Source organism: Podarcis gaigeae (genome assembly GCF_964106915.1).
Source record: "Podarcis gaigeae genome assembly, chromosome: 3".
Lineage (NCBI taxonomy): Eukaryota > Metazoa > Chordata > Lepidosauria > Squamata > Lacertidae > Podarcis > Podarcis gaigeae.
The window spans coordinates 74244518-74269930 of NC_139680.1; the positions used below are offsets into that span (position 1 = coordinate 74244518).

The following is a 25413-nucleotide window of genomic DNA, read 5'->3' on the forward strand; positions in this document are numbered from 1 at the left end:
ATGAATGTTTGGGTTAAAAGTAGAGGAAGCTAGTCCATCAGGTTAAGTGGGGCACTGCTTCATCAACCTCAGTCTATCTTCAGGCAGCCCCTACCTGTCTATCTGGGGTCTGGCACTGGCTGTCAGCCTCCTCCTCCTCATTATTATTATTTATTAAATTTACAGAATACCGTATACCTGCAGGTCTCAGGATGGTTCACAGGCTAAAATTACAATATAAAAATGCAGAATACATAAGCAAAATAAAAAAGAAACAACCAAATAACAGCCCCCCCAAAAATTTTTTTAAAAGGGCATCCTTAGTCTCTGTGTTGCCCTTACAGACTTCAGCAGGGAGGAGTAGGGGGACAAAACCTGAATTAGTTCTCTTCCTATCTTTGGCTCTTGCTCCACTGGGCGTTTGATCTCCCCTGTCACTTACAGCATTGGTTTTCAGTTGGTGAGTTAATTTTGGCGCCACCTACTGTTGGCCTCCCTGACTCCCACCCTACCAGTCTCTAGAGGCAGCAGCCCTCTACTGGTTATTGGTGTGCTCTGGATCAGACAAGGAACTAGAGGAAAAGGGGAGGTAAGCAAGTAGGCAATGGCAACTTCAGCTCCTTCTATTTGGACCTAGTGTTTGTTTATGCTTTCCTCCATGCCCAGAGGGAGAGAGCAGGCCAGTGTAGAGATGAAAAATTGGGTTCACCTCCCCACTCCCCCCCCCACCCAAGTTTTTTGAAAACAGATAGGGAAAATAATATGGAAAAATCTCCAAACAAAATGTTTTCCATCCATCCCCCATGCATTCTCGTTTCAAGGCCCGTGAGGAGAAGCAAGACCAGGAAGTCTGATTAATCGGCAATAGGTCTCCTCCTTATGTGGGGTGCCCCAGAATGCTGAAACCCGATGCTTGATCCTGCCTGCCGGCACAGTATAGGGACATTTTCCTACTATTTGTTCTCACAAATGGACTAGTCTCCAGGTCTGTCCCCGTCCTCTTTCATTCCTGCACTGCAGGATTGAGTCCTTAACGCTGACTCCTTAATAGGTGCTACTCCATTATGCCTCCTGCATGCAGTTGTTGGAGAGCAGTTAGCAGAGGCGGTGTTCTGTCGCGGAGGGACTCTCATGCTATTTCTGGAGTCTATTCTGACTCCATCAGGTTGTTAGTTGCTGGAGTTTGCTGCTGCCGCCCCCCTCCTCCCCTTCTTTTGCAGATGCCTAAATGCTTCTTCCCCAAAATCCAGCTTTTCAAACATCTGTGCATTGCCCTAAATGCTTTCTAACAAAAATCTGTTTAGCTATCTATATATAACAGCTTCTCAAGTGTGTGTATGTGGGGGGACATTTTTCAACCTGAGCCAAGAATTCTCAGCTAAAACTGCCCCCTCCCCTGTCCAGTCCCTGGTTCCCATTTTACCCCTTCTGGCCAGTACAGTTATGATATTGGAGCACTGCTTCAAAATACCCCACAGGCGAATAATCCCATAATTGCTAACTCATACTCTCAGCCAGATGGGCAGGGTAGAAATATTATTATTATTATTATTATTATTATTATTATTATTATTATTATTATTATTATTATTATTTACAACAATGGTTCACAGTCTTGTCCCAAGGGGAAATGTTGTGCTTACCATGGGGTTTTGCTGAGTCTGTTTGCGATGGTGCAACGGCACATCTTTAGTGATGAGACAGAGTCTTCCACCTCTCCCTTTGCCTCTAACTCAGCCAGATCTGCTTTATTAACCTGTCACTCTTCCACTACTCTGGGAGCTTCTCTTTCAGGAGGCAGAGTCAGAACTCAGCTTTCTTTCAGGAGGCAGAGTCAGAACTCAGCTAAGTCCTTTTCCCTTACCGAAGCGTTGGGCAGCAGCAGTTTGAGACCTCCTTCTCCATTTCTGCCTGAACTTTCCCACCCTCAACCTCCTCCCCTTGGACAGATCCTGCCATTCCCACCACATCCTAACTGGCACTACGAGACCCATGGCACATCTGGAGGAAAGCATCAGGTTGGGGGAGGTTGGGCAGTGGGGCAGAGAGAGCCAATGGGGTGCCCTACGGATGTTGCTGAATTCCAACTCCCATCATCTCCGTCCATTGACAATGCTGGCTGAACTGATGGAAGCAAGTCCAACAACACTCAGAGGGTACCACATTTACTTCCTCCAGGACACAGGTAGCCTCAGCTAGGTAAGTGCTGTGCCCCAGGAACTTCTCACCATTCAGGGAAGTGGTGTATCGTGTGAGAGGGGTGGGGTGGGGAGAGCACACACATAAATCCACTCCACTTCCCAGTGGGGAGGAGTTGTGGTGGACCACGTGGCCACCCACTCCCCACCGGGGGCGGGGGACTTTGTTCCCCGTTGCCTGGGGGATTCCAGCCACGTCAGAGCCTGGCCAGCCAATCTGCTGGCTGGGTGGGGGGGCGTGGCCAGGGCTGTTTAAACTGAGGAGCGAGCCAGAGGACTTCCTCATCACAACTTTGTTAGGGTTGCGGTTAGGCATTGTTTGACCTTGTGTGGGGGAGGGGAGGTGTGGCCATCACCTGCCCCTCCATGCTTAAGGGTATTCTGTTAAAGGAATCCGGGGTGTTGATCTAGTCTGAAGCCTGTCTGGGGGTTGGGCCTTGACACGACCCCAACGGGAATACCAGGGGGAGCTTGAGTTGGTTCGCATCGACAGGGCTCCCCCTACCAGTGGCTTACCCTTACTGGACTTTCTGCACAGTGGGCAAGTGTCAGATATAGTCGGGTCCAATCAATACCTAAGCCAATACCGCTCACATTCTGTAATTTCAATAAAGTTGTGGCCAAAATTTGCCCAATAACATAAACCTAATATCTGTGTCCTTGTGTGAGTTATTTCCAAAGAGGGGGGTGGCTGTGGGATCTCGACACGCAAATGTGTTTTGGGGTGTTTCCTTCTCCTGTCCCGAGTTCCTTTGAGAAGGGGCAAGATGGAAATCTGATGGAACAGCAATTGTGTCCTCTGTTTTGGTTAGTTGTTCCTTCCTCCACTTGGCTGTTTGTCTAGAGCTGTTCAGCACGGAGCAATTGACAAACATTGGCTCCAACCTTAAGCAATCAGGAAGTTGTTGTGAGAGCAGAAAGAAACATTTCTTGCTGTAGCATTTCTCTGATGAAGACACACAGGTGTGAAATGTGTTAGATCACTGTGGAGGTTTTGTTAAAGAGTTTGCATTGCTCCTTCTGTTTTCTTAGACAGTCAGGAACTGGCTTGCAGTTAATGTGCTTCCGACTATCTGCATCTCCTCTCTCCCAATGCTTAAAAAAAAAAATTTAAAACCCCTTTGCATGAATTAACAATCAGTTGTTGAACAAAGCCCCTCACACAGGTCTCTCTTGAGATTCACTAACAAAGCCCATTTTCCTCTGCTCTATGCTTTGCATACAAAGTACGCATTAACCTTAGTGCTTTCAGTGCAGGTCAGTCAGCTGATAACTTCAATTTCATGAATTGCTTTTATTTCAGCATCTTGACCCTTAGTACTGCTGCTACTGTTTCTTTGTATAACAATGTCTGACAATGGTTGAAGGAGCATATTCTTTTTAAAAAGTCATTGTGGGAAATAATATGTTATACTTGCAAATGTCTCTGACTTAATAGCAACAGGAAATGTTAACCCATTGATTCGTATTATCTCCTGCTCTGTACCTTGGCTGTGTATGAAGCCCTTTTCTTGTTTTACTATGGTATATGATTTCCAGTTTGCACTAGGGGTGGAGGAGAAAATTGATTTCATATGCATTTAAGGCCAAATCTATCAATTTTGCACTTTCCAGAGCAATATGCAAACCCAAGCACAACTAACTTTCTAAATTCGCGATTATCTGAATATTGTGATACAGTTCTCCAATCAAATCAGTTTTTTACTAAAATGCATACATTGGGGGAAAGTGTGCATAAAAATGAAAATATTAGTGAAAATTAGTTTGGCTTACAAACAGGTGTATATTAGTCAAAGCATGTGTTTATTAGGAGAACTTTGAACTAAAACACTGATGAATTCTTTTGAATGTTCTTTTATTTTTTAAAAAAACCAAACACAAATGGCTGCAAAATATCAAGAATGGAATTTCAGATAGGAAAAAATGAGAAACAGAGAACCAAAATTGACAGATCCTTCTATCCCTAGTTCACATCAGTGTAAAGAGACATATGTAAAGGCTATTGCTACTCTAATGAGATAGTAGTCCTGTGCAAATGTCATAAGCGTTTTGAATAAATATCTGGACATTCTACTTTTACCTTTTAGGAAGGGATTATTAATCACTCACTTAAACTAAAGGGCAGCCAGTCAAAACAGAGCATGTAATTGATTGTTTTAATGGTATTGGGATTTATTGAATTGTAGAATTCATTTGAATGTTTATGATTTATCTTTGTTGTTATGACTTAGGGGCCTGATAAATAAATTATTTGAGTTGAATATGTTGTGGTTTGTCAGGGTCCTCTGACACATATTTTGAGGCTTTATTTTAAATGTTGAATTTCAGAAGGAACATGGTTACAGTCAAATCAAATCTGCCCTACTCCAGGATATGCCATTCCTCACCCCCAATTTTCCTTCCACCTAACAGTCAGCTTTCTGTGGTCACACACCTTACTAGGCTGTTGTGGGTTTTTTTGCCGGGGTGGGAGCTCTTAGGCTTTCCCCCTTAAGGTTTGCTGTATTTTTTAAAAATCTTGGTGTTTACCAAGCCTTCTGATATCACCTCTAGATGGTGATGTCATCATGATTCCGTAAGGAATGGCACTCATACCAGAATGTCAGAAACAGAGGGAATAATAAGCAGAAAACACAGTGGCAAAAAGTTGAGACTAAAATGTGATGAAGCTACCCCCCTCCATTTCCCAATTATCTCAACCAGATAGTTGTGCAAGTTGTGGAACTTTATGTTTTTTGTTTTTGTTTTGAGCAATGCTATGCTGTCTCCAGCTTTACACTTTTATCCATAATGCACCAGCACAAAATGTGGGCAGCTTAGTGGCTGTTTGGGTGTCGATAATACTGATTGGCAGAACTTGCAACAGAAGCCAGCTGCACATATAATTAATGCCCAAAATGTGCTCAATTGTGTGCCTTCCACACATCCCACCTCAATTCACTGGTCACAGCATGAAAACTTAAGTTTATCACAAGGCTATAAACAAGGAAATATAGTGAAATTCAGTTTTGTGTTTAAATCCATAAATATATATATAATGAGAGCATGCCTTCATATGAGGAAAAGATGAGCTTAGTGAAGAAGCAGACTTATCCTGTATATGTTCTCATATCTCGGTCTGCAGTGCTGTTTTTATGACATCAGGGAGATAAGAATTGAAACGTTTCGCCTGTGGAAGACAACTACAGGTCATGATACAGTGCCAGGTATCAGATTCTGAGCATGCATTTTTGCAATCAGACTTTGCCTGTGCAAGATGACTGTAAATATTCATTAATGGATAGTCCCCGAGGTGCCATGTGTGGATCGCTTTACTGCCAGCACTGTAAAAGATATGATCTGGTTTGATGTTCGTTGGCAAAATAGAACCAATTCACGGAGATATTCTCTGAACGCTCTTTTCAGTGGAATGTACATGAGGAAATTGGAAGTGCTGTGTCTTCTGTTTGCAAACCTGTAGCAGGTACATACTGTCGAGTCATTAGATCCTCAACAGTAGCATGAGAATATTTTTTAAAACTGTGGCATGACTGTTTGCAGCGGTGCTTTGACATTATTCAGCATATTTTTGTGATGAATTCAATTGTTTTATGTACTTTTGGCAGTTTATGATTTGTATTGTGCTAGATTGTCCATGTGTATGGGAAAAAGACACACACTGTTTTACAAAAATATTTAGTTAATGGACATTAAACTTCCTAAATGAAGGCTCCATTTAAATACAAACAGCAACATGGGGTTATTATTCTTGTTGTAACTTCCATGTTTTCCTTCCTATATTTTTCTAGCTCTAACTTCTCTTTCTTTTTTTTCCTTTTCTTTTTTCTTATGAACTTTCTCATTTTTGCCCCTCCCCCCCTTTGTCATCTCTCTCCAGCATTTTCCAGATACAACTGGAAAAAGGCTCTTATCTGAAACCCAAGAAAGCCACTGTAGACCTGCCTTTGCCAATCTGAAACGCTCAAGATGTTTTGGACAATTTCCATCACCCCTAGCCAACTGTGCTGGCTGGCGCAGATGGGAGTTGTAGTTGAAACATCTGCATCAGCTGGCATAGTCACAGTTCTAAGCTAGATGAATCAAAGGTCTGACTCAGTATCAGTCAGCTTCCTGTGCCATTCTTTCTGCTGCCTATTCCTTCTCCTTTCGCCATAAGATGGTTGATATAACAGCTGCGTAATTACACATCCATACTGCTGAGACAACCCACTGGTTGAAGACCAATGCAAACATTTGGGGTCCTTCCAAATTGCCAGCTATTCTATGCTAGGGGCATCTGACAGCGACTGCATAAATAGAAATGTAGGCTAGAGTGGCATTTTTTATTGCTCTTTCCTTTCCCCTGCCAAAGCCTTTACCTCGGGGACTATGAATTCATGCTAGACTGCAGGTGAATTGCAGCTACTGAGCCGTGTTCTTCCGCTTGGGTGTCTCTGATTCTCTGCTGAGAATGCACCCATTAGAAAAATACCACTTACACCTTAAGAATCTATGAGGTTTAAACTATATTCTAGCACGTATTTTCTACTATGCTACATAGTAGACCCATAGGGAAATCCCAATTAAAGGAACATTGTTTTGGTCCACCTTGTACTGTACTGCCCATTCACCTGCCACTTAGGATCTTTCATAGCTTCTAATATATTTCCAGCTGCTGTAAACACATTAACCAATCACTTCTGTAGCTTCACTGTTGTATTAAGCTGCCCCAAAGTTGAAGGAAATGTATTGTGTAGGGTTGTTTTTAATTGCTAGCTGTTGGGACTGTTACTGAAGGGAACCATCTGATGGACCATCAAATCACTGTGAGGCTTTTAAATGGAGGAAATAAAACCATAGGCAGTTGCCAGGAAATTCTCTGTGGCTTATAGCCTTCCACTCCCACCCAGTTCTTAGTGGACAAAGAGATTTGAGTATGGTCTAACAGAAAATATTTCTTAGAAATATAGACTGGGTTTTATTTCTTTATTTTATGGCACAAAGGGACAGGATGTCACTTGCATTTTACCCATAAACTCCTAGTCACCATGCAACAGATTTAGCTTTAGCTAAGCATATTTTCACAGCTGATGCTATGAAGGTCTTTTAGCATCCCTTCCACCTATGAGCAATTGTGACTGGTTGAAATGTGATTCATCATGTATCACAGAGCCCTGCTGGAAAATTAATGTGTGGACTTGAAGCACTATTTTCTTACCTGCATACAATGGTCTTCAGCAAGGTATAAACCCATAATTGTGAATGAAACGTCTAGCTCTGTCAATTTCAGGTAGCAGGACAGATGATAGCTTTTCCAGATTGTTGAAGGTGGGGTGAGAGAAAGACATCACAGCATGTGATATAGATACTCACTTCTGGCAAACAGGTTTTTGCCATGTTTGAAAAAAACCTGTTTGACAAGAGATCACAGTAGGGATTAGGGGGCAGTAATGTGTGAGTATGTGATCCTGCCACATTTTTTTCAACCATCACTTGTCAGCTTCAAGAACATGAGCAGACATAGAGAAGCAAAAATAGAAGGAACTAGGCACAGCTGAAAGACAAGAGGGAATAGGAATTCTCCAATATACCTGAGTTTAGGCTTAGTCACATGTTGCACTGAACACTGGGGCAAGCTGACTTCTTTCTACACATGTGTAAGTATTTGTGTGAGAAAGTGTACACTGGATTTGTACAGCTCTTCTATTATGTACACACAGGTCCACAGAGTATATACACTCACTGAATGTAATGTGTGGACACCTCTTTTGTTAAAGCCAAACACATCTCAGAAATACAGTTTTTCTTCTTCAGAGTCAATCTGCATAAGTATTGCTTGTGGTCAATCTGCATAATAATAATAATAATAATAATAATAATAATAATAATAACAACAACAACAATTTATTATTTGTACCCCGCCCATCTGGCTGGGTTTCCCCAGCCACTCTGGGTGGCTTCCATAGAAACCAAAAATACACTAAAATATCACACATTATAAACTTCCCTAAACAGATCAAACTAGGATGCCCTGTAGCCCAGAAGCCTTACTTAGATTGCTTTTGAAGAAGGAAATTTGTGCCATGTTTCCAAAATAAGAGCCAAGTCCAGCATCTTGTTTTCACAGTGGCCTTCTAGAAATAGAAATGGTAAATAGTCAAATGGGAATATTCAAATAAAGGGTGGTTTGGGTCTTGCCAGAGAGGAAAATAAAAATGTTTTCTTTATTATTGGCCTTTTAGAATATTGTGTATCTCGGCACACTCTAGAAATACTATGCTGTGTCTAAATGCTACTGAAATCATTGGGATTTTTTAAAGCATGCCCACCTTATTATTCTTTTATGGAAGCTGTGACCTGACTCTGTCTTTCTTCAGGGTAAGCCCAGTAAATGGAAAGTTTGACACTCTTCACCAGTTCTGAAATTTCAATTCTGAAATTGTTCCCTTCTGATCTGGGAAATGTGATTTGATGCGTTTCCATCCCATTTCCAAGGTCATCATTGCAAAAAACACATGTATTTAAAAATCTGAGAATCTGTGGTACTCTTAAAATGCAATGAGAACCTGGAGGCTAAGCAAAAGTTCTTTGCTTTCGGTCTTGTTTTTAAGCAAATAGTGATTGGTCAAAGCATTATAATAGCGCAAAATAACTAACAGCTTGCAGGACCTTAATTTGCAGGACAAAGTTGTTGCAGCATTTGATTGACTCTGATGATTTGTGAATGTGCATCCTTCTAAGCTCCCTATGACGCACTGACTTCTTTTTTTTAACTGTAATGCTGTTTGGCAGATTGGATGTGTGGTTTCCTCTCGTGTTCTCTGTTTCTGGATGCTGGAGACTCCTGCAGTAAGCAGTCGTGCTTATCAGAGCTGGAACACAGTGTGCCGAGTACAGGCATACCAGACTCCTGCCATGTCTATTCCAGAATTTAAATCACCAGAGACTTCAATAGCAAGTGACTTAATGCTGACCACAGCTGGGTGGATTTTGGACTCAAAGGGCTGGAGAGGACTCAAACATCTGTCGGATAGCATGAAAGAAGCATTGCTTCATTTGCAAGTTCAAAATACCTACACACACACACACACACACACACCTGAACAGGTTCAGCAATATATGAAGCAACAGAATACAATTTTACAGTCTTCCCCAACCTGATCATCTCTGATCATACTGCCTGGGCCTGGTGGAAGATTGTTGTCCAAAACATTGGAAAGGCATGTAAAGACATATATGGAGACACACAAGCTGTAGCGCACTGGCCAGAACTCAGGCACACCTTTTGTCTTGCCTGTTTCCTTTCTTTTTCAGAGCCCCAGCCAAACAAGTTGCTTGTAGAATAACTTGCAGGCCAGGGTCCCATGGCTGGTGGGTCACTATGTGTTTATTGCTGCTTCTTGCTGTTCAAGACTGAAGAAGGGGCAAGAGATAAGGCCTGTGTTGATTGCCCACAATTGGTTAAGCTTTACCTGTGCTGGGGTGGATCATGCCCTTATATTACATTAGGAGGAAAAATATTTTTGAGCATTAATGCAGATACATAGAGATAACTGCACTCAGGAAATGCGTCTGTTGAATAAATGAGTACCACTTTAACATAATCACTTCTCAGAAAAATTGCACTTTAAAGAGTGCTAGCTGCTGAAAATATAATTGTGCGAAAAATCATAATAATGGAATATTCTATATCAACCTGGTTTTCTGAAAGTTCTAGCATGTACTTTTTTATATTTATTTCATTTCTTTGGCCTTTGGTGCTGTGCATTATGAATGAAAATTTGCTGTTTTGGGAAACTTCATTATCTGTATCTTCGAAGCAAAGTAAATTGATTTTACATATAGATGCAACCCAAAATGATAAATGCCGAAGGGCCAGATACCATCTCCCTGTATCATTGCAGTATTCGTAATAGGGACGTGGGTGGTGCTGTGGTCTAAACCACTGAACCTCTTGAGCTTGCCAATCAGAAGGTTGGCGGTTCAAATCCCCGTGACTGGGTGAGCTCCCATTGCTCTGTCCCAGCTCCTGCCAACCTAGCAATTCGAAAGTACACCAGTGCAAGTAGATAAATAGGTACTACTGTAGCGGGAAAGTAAACAGTGTTTGCATGTGCTCTGGTTTCTGTCACGGTGTCCCGTTGCACCAGAAGCGGTTTAGTCATGCTGGCACATGGCCCGGGAAGCTGTCTGTGGACAAACGCCAGCTTCCTTGACCCGAAAGCAAGATGAGCGCCGCAAAGGTGACCCCATAGTCACCTTTGACTGGACTTAACCATCCAGAGGTCCTTTACCTTTTTTTAAAAAAAAAAACCTTTATCTGTATTCCTAATGCTGATGGATGTGTGATAACACCCTGAATTGCTGGGCAAATATGGTATAAACATCTATCCGAGACCATGACAGAGTTTTCAGATGATTTGCCCTGGTGACCCAAGTCTGGAAGAGGAAATGCTGGTGTTAACACTCAACTGTTATGTGAATCAAGTTCAGCCTTAGATATGGCATAACTTTGCATGGTCTGAGGAATGGTCCAGCTCCGCAGACCCTGTAGGCCCTTTCTTAATCTCTTCAACAGCTGGCTGGGGTGAGGAGGAACAGGAAATGAAGAGAAAGACAACCATAGAGACTAATATAGATCACCACACTGAGAAAAAGAGTGAAGAGAATGTAGGGATGATGTGAGCTTGGAAAGAAGAAGTGGGGTCTCTCTGGAGGGGCAGGAGACTTACTGTACTCTGAAAGGGCCAGACTCCTCTTGATGAGAAGGAGAGTCCACAGGGCATTATGATTTACAGTGTTGAAGGCCTTGGTCAGGTCAATAAATGCCATAGACAGGGGTTGGCTTTGGTCTCTACATTTTTCTTGAAGCTGTCGAGCAGTGAAAATCATGTCCACTGTCCCCCTAGAAGGTCAAAAACCATTTTGAGATTCAGGAAGGGTAGTCTTGAATATAGTTAGGAGATGGTTTGTTAAGATCCTTGCAAGAATTTTGCTGGCCACAGCTAATAAAAAGATCCCTTGATAGTTTCCACAATCCATTCTGCCATCTTTTTAAAAAACGTTGATAATATAGCTGTATATATGCAACTATACTATGTAACCAAGTAACCCATGCACTGGCTCAGTTTGCTCCCCACATGCTAACTGTTGGTGGTTTCCCCCTTCTTGTCATTGTTTATCTTTAAACTGGACTCAGACCAAAGAGAGAAACCCTTCAAGTAAAGGGTTGTCCTCTGACAGCCCTTCAAACCAAGTTTTTAGTCCTTACGTCTGGAAAGGCAGAGTTGAAAGTAGATGAGCAATGTGCACTGAAATATCAGAAGTCAAAGGGGCACTCGAAAAAGTCTCCATTCCTAAACCGACTCACTTTTGTGGGTTATTTAACAGTTTAGTAACGGATAAAAGAAGAATTCCCTGGATGCCTAGATCCAGGTTTGGGGGCAAATTCTCTCTTGGTGAGAAAACCCCAGCAGAGATTTAAAATCACAAAACATGCAGGAAAGTAAAGCGTGGAAATATAGGCTTAAAAAAATGCCTCCTTTTAGCTAAGTCTAGGCAACCAACTTATTCAATGTTCTTAACTCCTTCATGCATTAACTAGATCTGCTGGTTATATGAGGCTGATTCTACTTTTTGAGCTTAGTGAAACTCACTTCAGACTACATGCTATAGACTTGTTTTTATTGGGATGCTTTTTCTTCTTTGATTTTGATTCAGATTTTAGATTTTTTGTTGTTGTTGTTCTGCTATAGACAACCCTACAAACCATCTGGCTGAAGGGTGGTATATAAATGCATAAAATAAATAAATAGGAATAGTGATCATGCTGCATATTTTAGCAGTTGAGGGTGGAGTTTCTTCCCCCTTCAATATCTAGCAAAGCCAGAAATGGAAGAGAAGCCAGTATATATGTTGGCTGTATATTTCCTTCAGTATAGGAGGCAGAATGGCTTTGAATAGTAGGGTTCATGATCATGGGAGTGCTATCATGCTTACATCCTGCTTGTGGGCTTCACATAGATTGGCCACTGCTAAAATTAGATTAGATAGACCTGGACTTGATGGGCCTTTGGTTTGATCCAGCAGTGCTCCTCTGATGTTCTTATATATATGTTCAGAAAAGATGATGCAGAACAAAAAATGTGACTAAATTATACAAAATAAGATTGTCTGCTATGTTAACATGCTGAATCTGCATCTTTTATACCACAAAATCCAGCTTTCCATGGCACAAAAGTTGGATTGCCCTGAAAAATTATTTATTTTTCTTCTTTTTAATAGGGTACAATGTTGTACCCTGTTAAATGGGTGGCACTGTGGGTTAAACCACAGAGCCTAGGGCTTGCCGATCAGAAGGTCGGCAGTTCAAATCCCCACGACGGGGTGAGCTCCAGTTGCTCGGTCCCTGCTCCTGCCAACCTAGCAGTTCGAAAGCACAAAGTGCAAGTATTTAAATAGGTACCGCTCCAGCGGGAAGGTAAACGGCTTTTCTGTGTGCTGCTCTGGTTCACCAGAAGCGGCTTAGTCATGCTGGTCACATGACTCAGAAGCTGTACGCCGGCTCCCTCGGCCAATAAAGCAAGATGAGCACCACAACCCCAGAGTCGTCCGCGACTGGACCTAATGGTCAGGGGTCCCTTTACCTTTACCTTTAATGTTGTTCTGACTACTGATTACGATATGTCTTGTAAGTAAACAGCTCTGAATTTGAGTGTCCATGGGCCAGATGGCCTAACTGCTACTTCTCAGTTCCCTTACTAAGGAAATGAGAACAACCTGTTTCTTTTTGTGTTTTCTAGGCCCCACTCGCAAAATGCCACCAACTGCCAGTGCCATGGACTTCTTCCAACTTTTTGTCCCTGACAACTTGCTGAAGAACGTGGTCGTGCAAACCAATATGTATGCCAAGAAGTACCAGGAGCGATTTGGGAGTGATGATGCCTGGGTGGACGTCACCCTGACAGAAATCAAGGCTTTCCTTGCGTACATGATATCCACCAGCACTCACCATTGCGAGTCTGTACTCAGCATCTGGAGTAGTGGTTTCTATAGCAACAAGAGCATAGCACTGATCATGACTCAGCCGAGATTTGAGAAGATCCTCAAGTACTTCCATATTGTGGCCTTCCGTTCCAGTCAGACTACGCATGGCCTCTACAAAATCCAGCCCTTTCTGGACTCCCTGCAACACAGCTTTGACTCTGCCTTTAAGCCTTCCCAAACCCAGGTGAGATATGGTTCCTTGGCTGTGGGAGATCTTTGGTTACTCCATGCTGGTATGTCAGAGGCTCTTTTATACCAAAGCTGCAGAACATAAATGTATCCAACTTTCCTGATACAGTGGTACCTCAGTTTTCGAATGTAAGATCAGTCGGCTTCCGAAATGTTAGAAAACAGAAGCACAAAGGCCGCCGGCAATTTCCACTGAGAAAATTGAAAAAAAATGCAGCAGAAGCCGTTTGACTTCCAAGGCGTTTTTGAAAATGGAAGAAATTACTTCTGGGTTTTCAGCGTTCGAAAACCGAAACGTTCAGCTTCCGATGCTCAAAAACTGAGGTACTACTGTAAACAGCAGATTAATGTAATAGGTTCTCATAATACAAAATAAAAGTGAATCATGTAAGAGGCCGCTGAGATTATTACTTTTACTATGTTGCACTTTTCGTGTTTTTACATTGTAAACTGCCCTATGATCCTCAGATGAAGGGCAGTATAGAAATTTAATAAATTTAATAAAAAATTTTAAAAAAAATTTCAAGTGCACATTTAGCACACACTCCCAGCAGTGCAAAGCATGAATGTGCAGCGGTGTGTTTGCGAATGCATGTCATACAGTTTTGTGGTACATCAAGATAAGTATGTACAAATCTATCCTGAGCTAAGGCAGGCACTTAATTCAGTCACAAAATAAGCCATGCTACTAAGGTTTAAAGTTCGTATATGATCTTTCTTTTCAGTAAATTGATTAGCTTAGCTGTAATCAAATTAAGATGAAACCAGTCACCAATAAACCAAAAGAATTAGCCAGTAGGAGCTACTGGTTTTCATTTTGGAAGGTGGTGAATCAGAGGGATAAATTAATTCAGCTTGTATCTGTTCTATTTCTCTTTATGGCTAATTGTTTAATTGAATTGAAGACTGGAACCCAGCATTAAATGTTAACCCTTTCCAATATGAAGGTATAGCATGCTTTGTAAGTGAAGAATATTCTTGGAAGGCTGTTCGTGAGATCTGAGAGAATATTCTGCTGACTAAAGAGTGGAATGTGTTTTATCCCCACATCGAGTGTGAGAATTAGCCACCAGAGATATATTATTAAGAAGACTGGGAAAGTGTCTTCTCCACTGCCTCCACCGCCACAAAAATCTAAAGATGCTGTTACTTTAACATTTCTTTCCCAAATAAAACAACATTTCTAGCCACGGTGACAAACCGCAGCAGCAAGGCAAATGCCTTATTCTGAGGACGGAACCAGCCATGGCCCTTCCTCAGAGGCTGGAGCAAGTGGGAGGAACTACTTTCAGCTGGCGGAGAGGATTCAGTTGTGGCCAACCCTCCACAGGTGGAGAGCAGATGGGTTTGACACGCACACCTCCCTACTGAGGCAGCATGGCTTGCATTTGGTGCCAAATTTAAATGGCAAGGAATACAAGTTGTGCTTGCAAAGGCGCCATCAGGGGCCTTAGAATGTGCTACCAGTCATTCATTGGGAAGCATATTGTATTCTGCACTCTTTGAAACAGACCATGACCATAGCGATGGGGGCGGGGTTGGATCCACTTGTTTGTTCCCACGTGGATCCGATGTCTGTTGAAAGCAGTGCAAATTTAAACAGCGCCAAATTCAACCTGTGCAGGCGAAGGAACAGCCAAGAGTCCTAGTTACTTTTTTTACAGCTGCAGCTGACATCCTGACAGATGGGCATGGCTGGGGGGGGGGATGGCTTCATGGGCCAAATTAAAAGCCCTGGTGGACCTAATTAATCCCATGGGCGGCTGGTTCCTCACATATGGGCTAGAGTGAGGCAGGGAGAAGGTGTAGACGGAAGCAGAGAGACTTGCCATGTCTGTGGGCACCCAGTGTCAATAACGGGAACCAGGCAATGACAAGGGAGCACGAGCCTTGGAGGATGCAGGATGTGTCAGTTTACTGCTCCACTTCATCCACAGTCCAAGACGAAGGTCTCAGCTTGCCTCATTATCACCTGGCTGCCAATGCACACCTGCCCTGGTGACAATCACGGCCGGGGCAAAGGCTTAAAGCCCTTCTCCCCCAACCTGTGCTGCTCCACTTGAGATCAGAGACCAGCTTTTTTACTTCAAAATAATATCACGTCTGGTTTGGCCCTAAGATTAACTGGAAATCAATGGAATTAAATTAGTCATGACGTTGTCCAGGTTCCCATTGCTCACGGTGGGAATTTGTTGCAGATGACACAACCATGATGGCAGAAAGTGAGGAGGAATTAAAGAACCTCTTAATGAGGGTGAAAGAGGAGAGTGCAAAATATGGTCTGAAGCTCAACATCAAAAAAACCCAAAGATCATGGCCACTGGTCCCATCACCTCCTGGCACATAGAAGGGGAAAAAATGGAGGCAGTGAGAGGTTTTACTTTCTTGGGTTCCATGATCACTGCAGATGGTGACAGCAGCCACGAAATTAGAAGACGCCTGCTTCTTGGGAGAAAAGCAATGACAAACCTAGACAGCATCTTAAAAAGCAGAGACATCACCTTGCCGACAAAGGTCTGTATAGTTAAAGCTATGGTTTTCCCAAAAGTGATGTATGGAAGTGAGAGCTGGATCATAAAGAAGGCTGATTGCCGAAGAATTGTTGCTTTTGAATTATGGTGCTGGAGGAGACTCTTGAGGAAATCAGCCCTGAGTACTCACTAGAAGGACAGATCCTGAAGCTGAAGCTCCAATACTTTGGCCACCTCATGAGAAAAGAAGACTTCCTGGAAAACACCCTGATGTTGGGAAAGATTGGGACAACAGAGGACGAGGTGGTTGGACAGTGTTCTCGAAGTTACAAACATGAGTCTGACCAAACTGTGGGAGGCAGTGGAAGACAGGAGTGCCTGGCGTGCTCTGGTCCATGGGGTCACGAAGAGTCGGAAATGACTAAACAACAACAACAAATCTGCTCGTTGTTTTTCAGTGGTGTCAGTTCACACATTCAGATACCAGCAGATATCATTAAGTGACGTCCATGCATGTGAGCTGGCCTTTAAATGCATTGAATGTCAAAGGCTTAAAAGCTTAATCATATCTGACTGCTATAATTCTGAATTCTATCTAATCCATCTCCCCATTTCCAAGTCCTTTTGCCAAGAATACCTTGCTCCTGTTTGAAATACTTATGTGGCTGGAATCAGCCTTATATAACGCTGAACATCTGGCTCTGCCTATATACCTGTGTTTGGCCCTATGTTGAAGATTTGCTAAAGCAAATTAAATTGTCTTTGTCTCTTTGGTCTGTCTCTCTTCCAGTACTAATGGAAGAACGCAGATTTCAGAGTGGCAGATGCTGAAATAGCTGTTTTTGCGGTAGTTTAGCACAGATTTCAAATGAATTATTCAGAGACCTTTAAGTTTGGCACCTCTTTCCCTTGACAGCATTTTGGTTATTGAATTTATTTTCTAATGTGCCAAGGTTAACAATATACAAAAAGTGGTACATAAAATAGCAAAGGTGGGGGTTGGAGGATATACTTCAGTTTGCTTCTGATTTAAGAAAGACTGTTACTGGATGTTGAAAGGCTGAGATTCCCTAGAGTTTGAACCTTGCAATCCGTACCCCCCTGCATTTCACTAAAGGAATTAGTTGAATTCTTTTGTGATCACTTACAGTCTAGAAATTGTTGCCATTTTGTTGTCATCATTGTCACCACTATGAAAGTGTGTGTGTGTGTGGTCTACTCCAAAGTCTCTAGGCAACCTGCAATATAAAAAATAAAAATGTTAATTAAAAATGACATAAAATTGCATGCAGGCACCAGTAACCCACCCCTCCCTTATACCAAGCTGTATAGAAGACACTTCCCTTCCCAGACCAATAAAACTTAACAACCTGAATAAACAATATTAAAATTGTCATCAGAAGGAAGATGTTAACTCTAAAAGCTTTAAAACTAGGCTGCTGCTGAAACCAATAAAACTTCTAAAATTTACTATAAACCTAGGCAGGGAATAATGTATTTGCTTGACCCTGAAAGAGTATTGCACAGAAGACACTAGGCAAATTTCCCTGGGGAGCATTCTGTATTGGGGGGGGTGAACCACTGACAAGCCCCACCCCCCTCATTGTCACACTCTGTAACTCTGATGGCGCAACCACCTTGAAGAAGGCCTTTGTAAGGTTCAGGTGGTAAAGGGAAAAGGTACTGGAGTCCCAGACTATGTATGGTTTTGTTGGTTAACACCAGCACCTTCAATTATTTGCCTTTAAATCTCCTTTTCTACAACACTTTGTCCTAACTCCTCTTAGATAAGCAGTCGGATGGATGGATATAGCTTCAAGGCAAATTAAACACAATAACCCACTTGTACAAAGTGGTGTCTTTGTTAAGGTGCCACATTCTAGTATTAAAACTTACTTGAGGAGGTAAGTGACTGAGGAGAATTGCTAGGGGCTCATATTTCTTTAGGACAGGCCCGTCCAACTCCCAAGAGACTGCAATCTACTCCCAGTGTAAAAAAACTGGCAGTGATCTACCCGTTGTCATTGAGGATTGACCCGAATTGTTGAGCTTTTTGGGGGGAGACCAGAGTTGCTTAGCTTTGGGGGGGGCACAGTTTTTGAGCTTTTTTTAAGGGAGAGTGACATAATTCGCTCATCTCACACTCCGCCAATAACAAATGCACACAGCGCTTAAGTCAATTGCCGGATTCAACATCGCAATGATAAAACACCAAACTCCACCCACTTGATGCGATGGAGGGACAGAACGAGGGAGGAGGGGGGTGGAAACATTCATTCTGAAGTTTTTCTAACCCAGCAATCGATAAGGATCCCGTGATTGACAGGGGATCTACCTGTCGATCGCGGTCAACCGGTTGAACATGTCTGCTTTAGGATATCGAAAAGACTTTGCCCAGCTCCACACATCTGTGCCTCTTGGGTTTTTTTAGTATAATCTGCATGTTTTGCTATGGTGCTTTCAGGTGGTGCTGTGAATCTTTTATGAGCTATTAAGGGCTTGCATAAATGAAGACGTGCAGCAGCTCCAGAGGTGAAGATGTATAGATGTAAGGCTGGCGGGGAGAAATTTTGTTATAACAATATCTAATATTGTCGGGACCTAGGGGCGGCTCTGACAAATATGTTTGAAGGCAGGCATATTTGGATGTTAAACTCTCGGTATCAAAACCCTGAGCCACGCTTCCACTCGACTTTCAGAATATACTCCCATGGTGGTTCAAGAAAACACTACACATCTTATAGATGTCCCTTGTAGAGAGACCAGGCAGATGTTCTGTAGGCTGAGAATCCAGATTCCCTGGGTATTGTTTTTCAGCTGGTCCTAGATGGGCTTGCACTCCCCCTGAGGGATCAATGTGTGCAGTTTGGGAGTTCTCCTAAAGTCCTCTTCAGGCATTCTGAACAGCATGTATGTCATAGAATTGTGGGGTTGGAAGGGTCACCAAGAGTCATCTAGTCTGAACCATTACAGGGAAGAGACAGTTTGAAGGAGCACATCAGCTCTGCCCCCGCCCCAAATTTGCTGTTGGCCCACCATGTTGTTCCCCCAGTGACTGCCAGCAATGGAGAAGTCTCCTGCAATTGTTTTTATTTACTTATATTTTATTGAAAACTTTCAGTGGACAAATGAAGGGAAAGAAATGAAAAAAGAAAAGAAAAAGGTGCTTGAAACTGTAATACAATGTGATTTATAGGTATATAAGTAATGCTGTTGTTCCAACAAGTGTACAATTATTAGCAGGTCGTTATAATTTTTATAAACGCACTCGCAAGTATCGTTATATTTATCTGTACACAATCTGCATCTAAAAGCAATCCGTTCCTACGAAGTGATGCCATGCTTGTGTGGGCTCAATACACAACAGATTCAATTTAATGTACAGATTGTTTTGCTGAACAGCTGGAATTAATCCCATTTTCCAAATAACTTTCACGTGGACTGTGAGGATCCTCTCGTCACCAGTTTTAAGTGGCATTGCATGTCCCAATTCCTTGGGTTATGTGGAACATAATAAATATGTTGCTTAAAAAAATATCTACATTCATTTCTGGCTTCAAACTTTTCTCTCTGCTATTCGCTTTTTAATGATAATTGCACAGGTGAGCCCCGTGATGCATTGAAGATGCTTTCCAAAACAGACCTATGTTTTGAATGAGCAACCTTTTCATTTTATTTTTTTAAAAAAATCTCATTTGATGGCTTGATGCTGTTGGGTAGCCGGAGGAGTGGAACATGGCTGGCAAGAAGCAACATGAACTTGGCCAAAGATTAACATTCTGGAGGGAATTAAAATTACCAAGGCATAGCTCTCAGGAGGGAACAACAAGTTCATTATAAGCAAGCTGTTCTTTGCTTCGCTTGCAGTCTACAAATTCACAAGGGCTAAAGTAAATGTTTCGACTAGCGATAATCAGAGAAATAAGGGCTAAGCAAAGATGATGACCCTACCTTCTCATATTTGAGGAGATTGTTTTCCCCAAATAAACCATACATGGCAGAAAAAACAAACCACACACGGTTCAGTTGGATAACACCATAGCTTGTTTGAACTAGGCCAGAGTGCGCTGTTCAGACATGAACAACATAGTTTTGTTGCAGCTGCTAGAATGGGTTGTGTATAACCCCCTATGAATTATAATCCAAAATGTATTGGGATCTAGATAATCTGAAGTTTTCATCATTCTATCTATCTATCATCTATCATCCATCATCCATCATCCATCTATCTATCATCTATCTATCATCTATCATCTATCTAGTCTATATCTATCGTCTATCTATCTATCTATCTATCTATCTATCTATCTCGCAATCGTCTTTGTTGCACAGGACAGCAATTGACTCTGCTAAGGATTGGGGGTTGAGGAGAGAATATTTTTGTTTGTTTCATCACATCCATGGTCTTCCTTTCCCTTCCAAGGAACGCAGAGCCAGGTTTGTGACTGGAATATCATGGGAAAGGTCAACCTTATACAACTCCATATCCTCCACCCTGGGTCCTCAAATAATGGGGGCGGAAATATGTGTGCAACTCAACAATTTATCGGTTTGTTCCAATAAATGGAAATATTGGTGAACGCCAGGTGATGCTGAGTCAGGTTAATTCTATATTTTACCTCTTCCGCTTTAAGTCCTTAAGGATGTTGCCCCTTTCTTGACTCTTTCAATAGCTTGCGCCTGTGTGCACCACAGCCTTCAGGGTTTTCCTGTGCCTCTGGACATATATTCTGGCTGGGCTTTTTTAGCTTACAATGTGGCAAGCCTTTGTTATTTTATTTCCACAACAACCCAGCGATGTAGATTAGGCTCAGAGATAGCAACTGAGCCAAGGTCACCTGGTAAGCTTCACAGCTGAATGGGGTTTGGTTGAAATCCGACACTTGATCCACTTTGCCATGCTTGCTTTAGAGAAATTGAAAACCCTGTTTTCCTTCCCAGTGATAGAATAACACAACCCCGTTGTGATTTTAGGTACTCCATGAACCTCTGATTGACGAAGATCCGGTTTTCATTGCCACCTGCACAGAGCGAGAGTTACGCAAGAGGAAAAAGCGGAAATTCAGTCTCTGGGTACGGCAGTGCTCATCAACTGGTTTTATCTGCCAGGTAAGAGCCTGTGGAATTGGCCTCAGCCCTGAGTCAGGCATCTGCACAGAAAAGTGCCTTGATTTGCACATTAAGGCATTTTCCAAGAGGCTACAAGGGGGAGCGACTGTCTGTACTGTACAGAAAAAAGCCTTAGTCCCAAGTCTTATTCTGCATGATTTATGTTAAATTGAAACTTCCCCAAGCCCTCTGGTAACAAGAATAATGTTTCCTGTCCATCAACAGCCCCCTGCATGGGCCAAGCTAACACTGTTTATATGAAAAAGTGTGGCAGGGTTTTTAAAAATATCCTAGGGAAGTTCATCTTGTCCTTCCTGCCAGTCTGAAGATGGTTGTTTTCTATGCCTCCTAATTGTATTGAATAATTCAGGCTGCAAGCCCAAGGTACCTCAGCAAGAGCTACAATTTCTGACTAAGTGTCCATTCCTTAAAGATGTGGCCTATACAGTTTTTTCTTCAACAAATCCTGGGTATCTATTGCAGGGTGTGGGCGGGGAGAGACAAAATGGGGGGGGGGGAGTTGCTCCATCCCAGGATGAACCATAATCCTCATATTCCCAGCTTTCATTAAAGAAACCCCAAAACCTACTATGTTGCAACCACTTGTAGCACCTGAGACAAACTGGACAGGAAGTATTATTTTCAATTTTTGTGAGAAATTAGCCCTAGTGCCCCCTTTTGGTATTCTACTTGGATTTTTTAAAACAAACAAACAAAAACAAGCAATTTTATGAAATAAATACTTTGCGCATCTCTCCCCCGCCCCCCCCCCAAAAAAAACAACAACAGTGGATGCCCACATTTTCATTTGCATGGTTTGGGAGCAGGGAGCACTAGATGATGGTCATAGAATCACAGAATTGTAGAGTTGGAAGGGACCGTGTGGATCATCTAGTCCAATGCCCTGCAATGCAGGAACATGCAGCTGTCCCATATGGGGATCAAACCCGCAACCTTAGTGTTATCAGCACCATGCTCTAACCAACTGGGCTATCCAAGCAGTAAAGCCATTATGGACTGGGCCCAAATTTCAGAGAGGGCTTGGGCTTGGCTTCTGATGGATCATGGATTTCTGAGTTGAAATCATTCTGAAACCCCCATTTCTAAAATTTATCATCATAACCAGTTACTTCCCATGCTGCCATTGCTGCACTTCCCACTAGCATAGTAGCTGTGTCTTCAACTCCTACATCACAGCCACGGGATTCTTCTCTTACAGGAGCATCACGGGGAAAAGCCATGGGTGATAGTTCCCACAGTATAAGACTTTTTGTTTTGCCTTCATGGACTTTGGCACTGAAGGATAAGTAGGAGAAAGAGCAAGGTCTATAGATCATAAATGAAAACTGTTACAAATGTAGACTTGCTGGAGAGATTCCAGCTACTCTGGGCTCCAAATATAATTTATTTTCTGCCCTCAGTCCATCTCCATTAACATACATCTTCAAACTGTCAAAGTCAATGAGAATGGATGACACTCCGCACGTCACAGGATCAAGCTCAACAGCTTGAGCAAAATAATGAACTTGACACTTGCGTTTGACTCGCATCCAAATAACTCCCAAGTAATCTCAAGAGCCTTTGTCTATGCACATCTTGACAGCCCTCTGTTCATATTTGAAAGGATCAGGTGAGAAAGAAGTTCAAGAAGTTGTGAAAATGAACATTTCAAAACGTGTGAACCCATCAATATCACAGCTTGCAAGAACAGGTGTGATGTTTTCCCCCCAGTGACTAGAGACTTAAATACCACATTCACCTTTATGTTGACGACCTTTCCAGTACATTTATACAAAGGCCCTGTGGAAGTCAACCACTTATTTGGAGACTGCCTGCTGTTCTGTGAAGGAGGAAAACAATAATTTGCTCAATGCACCAAAAGGAGGCTTTAGTTTAGTCTAAATGATTGGTTCCAACATGGAGATAATTGACTTAAGTGAGAAGAAATGATAAACTCTCTGCAGCTATCTGTATGAGAGCATCTTTCTAACAAAAACAGTTTCTACGAATGTAGAAGCCCAAAGTTCTTGAATCCAAAATGCCATTTATTATACTTTATGTTTTGATTTTATGTTTCCATATAGCTTACATTTAAAGAAATCTCAAAGCAATTCAGATGAGTAAAAAGATAAAGCAAAGCAATAAATTGCACAAAAGCCAAAACTGGTGTAGCCTGTGGGGTTTATGGGTGGAATTCAACTCATGAGTCTCATCCACGAAACTTCTACCCATGCAATGGGACTTCTTTGCCCCCTGCCCAGCCTTCATACTAGCTATGTTACTTAGCATCTGGGGATCACAGCTTCGGATGCAAGTGCCTGTATGAATGTCTGTTCCCACATCAACACACCAGTGCATTGAAGCCAACAGATGAGGCACTCCGTCGGGTGCCATACTAAGGCGAGGTAGAAGGCAGCCATAGAAGAGGGCCTTTTCTGTGATGGCACCACTTTCCCTCTCAGTAGAAACTCACCTGGTGTCTATGTTGCCTGACATAGACCTTACCTTTCAGCTGTTGTGACTGAATTGTTTCCTTCTGCTGCTTTTAATTGACGATCTTTTTCTTTTTAATTATGCTTTTATTCTGATTTTTGGCTTGGTACTTCTCTTGATGTTAACTTGTGCCCATCACATCTCAAAATGCAGAGAAAGCTGATTTTTCATTTGTTGGTAGATTTTAAATACCCCCCGCCCCCCATCCAGGTTCTTTTCCCTAAGCTAAACACATACCGCTTTTCTGATAGGATTTACCTTCTAGATTCTTTATCATCTTTGCAGTTCTGCTCTTTATCTCTGTACTCTGTATCAATAACCTTCTTTTAACCGTGGTGTCCAGAAGTGAGGAAAATAATTTCCAAATGATAAGCCGGGATAATAATTTTCCATTCCCAATGCAGTCTGGCTGGCACGGCATGCCTCCAGTTTAATTAAGCCATGAAGAGATGTGGAGGCAGATCATCTCATGGTCCTGCCACTCAAATGACAGCTTCCAAACTGAATCAGGAAGTCAGAGCTATGACTGGGGATGGGGAGAAATTTGATTCAGCATTTAAAGGTGAACTTACCAAATTTGCCTGGGAAGCAGTAGGAGACTCTAAATACAGCAGCTTTCAAAATATACATTTCTCTGAATTTTGCAGTGTAGTTCTCCACCCAAGTGATGTGTACAAAAACATGCAGGGTCAAAATGTGCCTTACAATGCATACATTAGTGAAAATAGCACACAAAATGCCTTCTAATTTGGGAAGTTGTTTGGCAAAAATGCATATAAGGCAAAACTGTGCACAAAAATGTGTATATTGGGAGAAATGCACATTTAAATGCTGGTGGTGTTGTGAGGACTCTTTAAAAGAAAATTGCAAATGGATGTGGAAATGTGGAGAAGTGAAGATTGGGAAATTAGAAACTGAAATCAAAATGGACAGATTCACCCATCCCAAGCTGTGGCCCAGGTCTGCTCTTCTCTTAATGGTTCCAGTGGTGCTGAAAGAGACTGGCATCTTGAGTCTTGTCAATAGCCTTGATTCTAGACTCTTACAATGTGCTTATGTTGATCCAGTCTAACATGGCATCAGGGCACACTGTAAATGCATGCAGATGGGTTGGAGTTTTCCATCTTTCTTTCGTTTCTCCTCCCTGTCTCCTTGTTACCCATTTGTTTTTCATTCATGATAAACCTGTGGCAGTTCTAAACAGAGAGCCATTTCTGATGTTGGAGAATGTCAGAACTGTGCACGGTGGTAAGGTGCCACATTAAAAATTAGAATGACTTTCGCTGTCCTCACGTTGTGAATAAGCTTATTTGATGTCCCATTAAGTCCTAATTGATTTACTCATTCTACTTTGAGAGAGCAAAATATAAGCCCGGGGTGAATTTCCTTTTCAAGGGCAGAGTTGCAGAAGGGTTAGCCATCTGTTGTTTGTAGGGGTATCCGTATTTAACATCTCTCTCTCTCTCTCTCTCTCTCTCAAAAATTTGTGAAAGTTCAAAGCTTGTAGGAATAAAACTAGTTGAATTTATCAGTTGCCTTGTTCATATTTTTGAGACAGCTCCCTTCCACAACATCCTGTAGAGTATATTTCATTTAATTCTTTTAAATAATACTTGCTTTACTGTTGTTTCTCCTTGAGCATCCCAAAAATCCATTCCCAAGTATTAATTAAGCCATGGCTTAAAGAATATCCACTCATGAGGGTCATGTTGGAAACCTTCCCTGTCAAGCACAGGGCCAAGACATCAATTTGTGCATAGATTATTGCAGCTGTTAGGCGGACAGCTCAAACATCTGTGAAAATAGGCTTTTGGAATATTACTCAGGACAAAGTTCCTTTCCTGGTGGCTGCTTTGTATAGGACAATTACATGGCGGGGAAGTTCTGTGTGCTCATTCTAATAATAGATGCAAACATAATGGCTGTCTCCAGACGTCACTATAAACCAT

The 25413-nt window shown here is 42.1% G+C and overlaps 1 protein-coding gene across 1 annotated transcript in view; it reads left to right on the plus strand.

Moving 5' to 3' along the window:
- The window catches only part of PGBD5 (piggyBac transposable element derived 5), a 69092-nt gene that overhangs the window by 24867 nt on the left and 18812 nt on the right, over window positions 1-25413 (plus strand). The window contains exons 2-3 of the mRNA XM_083732446.1: window positions 12959-13386; window positions 20837-20971. Coding sequence (XP_083588572.1) covers window positions 12959-13386; window positions 20837-20971 — 563 coding nt within the window. The remainder of the gene's footprint in view (window positions 1-12958; window positions 13387-20836; window positions 20972-25413) is intronic.